We start from the raw sequence: 2,098 nt of genomic DNA, 5'->3' as shown, positions 1-2,098 counted from the left end.
TGACTGCAAGCAGCAAAAAATTATTAGAAGTCATACTGTTGATGCCATCATGGCATGTCTTCATAAACACATCAAATGTTCATGTAAAAGATTCACCTGCGTACAAGTCCCAATCACAGATGTATACTTGTACCATAATTTTAATTTGGAGAAAATAAATCTCTAAACATTTCAGGACAATAGTGTAATTACAATATTGTAATCATTTTTCAGGGATAGGGTGTTCTCTCTCTTTGTTGGGAATAATAATTCTGTGGAAGAAACACAAGCAGCGATAGACTATACAACATGACCCCACCTTCTTCTCTATCTCAACAGGATCCAGTGAGAAAAGTAAAGGCTGGTAACGCTTGGTCGCACAGTGACAAATATCCTGTATATGTCATTATAGACACGTGTACTTAACCCTGCTGGTCCTATACCGAGTACGAGGTGTATGATTTTATTTTCTACCTCGTGGTGATGAAATTAAGAACCAACCTTGTTTAGGGCTTCTAAAAAAGTATTGTATGAGAAAGTGGCTTTCCAAAAAAAGAACTCATCACACTCACCAGACAAGAAGGCAAACTGTTTTCTCAGCTGATCTTCAATATCTGCAGCACAGACGGGAAAGGTGTCCTGATGCATGATATCATCTGAAATAAAGCACAAAGAAAGCATTAATACATTCTCAAAACAGCCTTTGACACTATAGTAATCTTTTGTAACATTAACTAAAGCGCCATTAAATCCTATAATCTGGTGCTTTTATACAAGACCACAAGATCAGATGTACCCCTTTTTTTTGTTTGACCACCAAAAATGAAAAATCATAGTATTATAATCGACCACAAGGAATATTGTGTTAAAGGTTCACTCCCACTTAGTCTATTGAATATGACATTACAAACATGCTTCTGGCACAAATGCAGGCACAGTTCTACAGAAACCGAAATGGCTTATTAAAGGTTTTTTCGGTTAGCTTTTATGTGCCTTCAGAGAAAATAATAAGCTTCACGTGTTAAAGAGCATGGTTATTGTTTTAAGTGGAACAACATCTTTAAAAGCAATTGGGGTAGATAAACGGAACAGCCTCCCAACAGAAGGAACAGGCAATATGGCTATCCTGAAACTAAGCCAAGAGCAAGGACTGATTAAAGTCTGAGTCTTTACAGCTGGAGATTCGATGGGTCGAACGTTTCTTATTTTTTTTGGTGCGATTCAATTACAGATTTGCGTTCAGAATATTAAAAATGCGCAGTTCCTCCTGCTGCACAAAGTCTTTATTTACCTAAGTTTAAAGCCCGTGTCTCATAAACACGCTGTTTTGTCTGTTTATTGAGATAGCAATCTCCTGTTTTTCATAAGTACAATCTGTAAAAATGCCACTTCCTTTGCAGCAATGAAAATGTTTGATCCACTCGGGAGGGGGAAACGCAGCAACGAGAAATGACTCACAATGTCTTTTGTGACAGCGCTGTCAGAAATGCGGTTTGAAGTCAAGGACGTTGTGCGATTAAGATCTTAAAACACACAATCTCAAGCTGAGCTTAAGGAAAACTACCTGAACTATATCCCTACTCAGGAGCCACGGCGAGGTTGTTTCAGCATTACAGCACTGGCAGTGCCATGTTATTCTCCCCCTTAAGCGTTAAAAAGTGCATTTATTTAACTTTGTTCCCGAAACTTTTTGCAGACCTGTCCGTCATCATTGTAGGCAGACTTCCTTCTGCGAGACATTCTATGACCAAAAGGCAGTATGATCAGGATTTAGTGTGTTGGTCTAGTAGACTGGCTTTTGTTAATATAGCTGTCGAAAACCGGTATGGGGAAACTAGTACTTTTAAATAAAAACACCTACTTTTTAAATAAGTTTGATGCCACCTTTAGACAATTAACAGATAAAGACCACTTAGACATTGCATATAACAGAACCACGGTCTGTTGCATGCCATCTAATGTGTCATGCTGCCCAACCATCAGAGTGCCACTATGTAGGTGATGCGTAACTGGCATTCAGAGGGTTAAGCGCAAAAACTATTTTACACACGAGGATAAGAGTGCTTTCAATATTTTCGATTCCCCCCCCCCAATATTAATTTTCTTTTTAATTACAGCT

The 2,098-nt window shown here is 38.4% G+C and overlaps 1 protein-coding gene across 1 annotated transcript in view; it reads right to left on the bottom strand.

Moving 5' to 3' along the window:
• LOC149276536 (guanine nucleotide exchange factor DBS-like) overlaps window positions 1–725 on the bottom strand; it is a 38,513-nt gene extending 37,788 nt beyond the window's left edge. Inside the window, exons 1-2 of the mRNA XM_089503465.1 lie at window positions 679–725; window positions 552–640 (exon numbers count right to left, since the gene is read on the bottom strand). Coding sequence (XP_089359591.1) covers window positions 552–640; window positions 679–710 — 121 coding nt within the window. The 5' untranslated portion in view covers window positions 711–725. The remainder of the gene's footprint in view (window positions 1–551; window positions 641–678) is intronic.
• Between the last annotated feature and the right edge of the window lie 1,373 nt (window positions 726–2,098).

Source organism: Sceloporus occidentalis, unplaced genomic scaffold (genome assembly GCF_023333645.1).
Source record: "Sceloporus occidentalis isolate IW3139 unplaced genomic scaffold, rSceOcc1.0.p SCAF_234, whole genome shotgun sequence".
Classification (NCBI taxonomy): Eukaryota; Metazoa; Chordata; class Lepidosauria; order Squamata; family Phrynosomatidae; genus Sceloporus; species Sceloporus occidentalis.
This window is presented reverse-complemented; position numbering and strand designations above follow the sequence as displayed.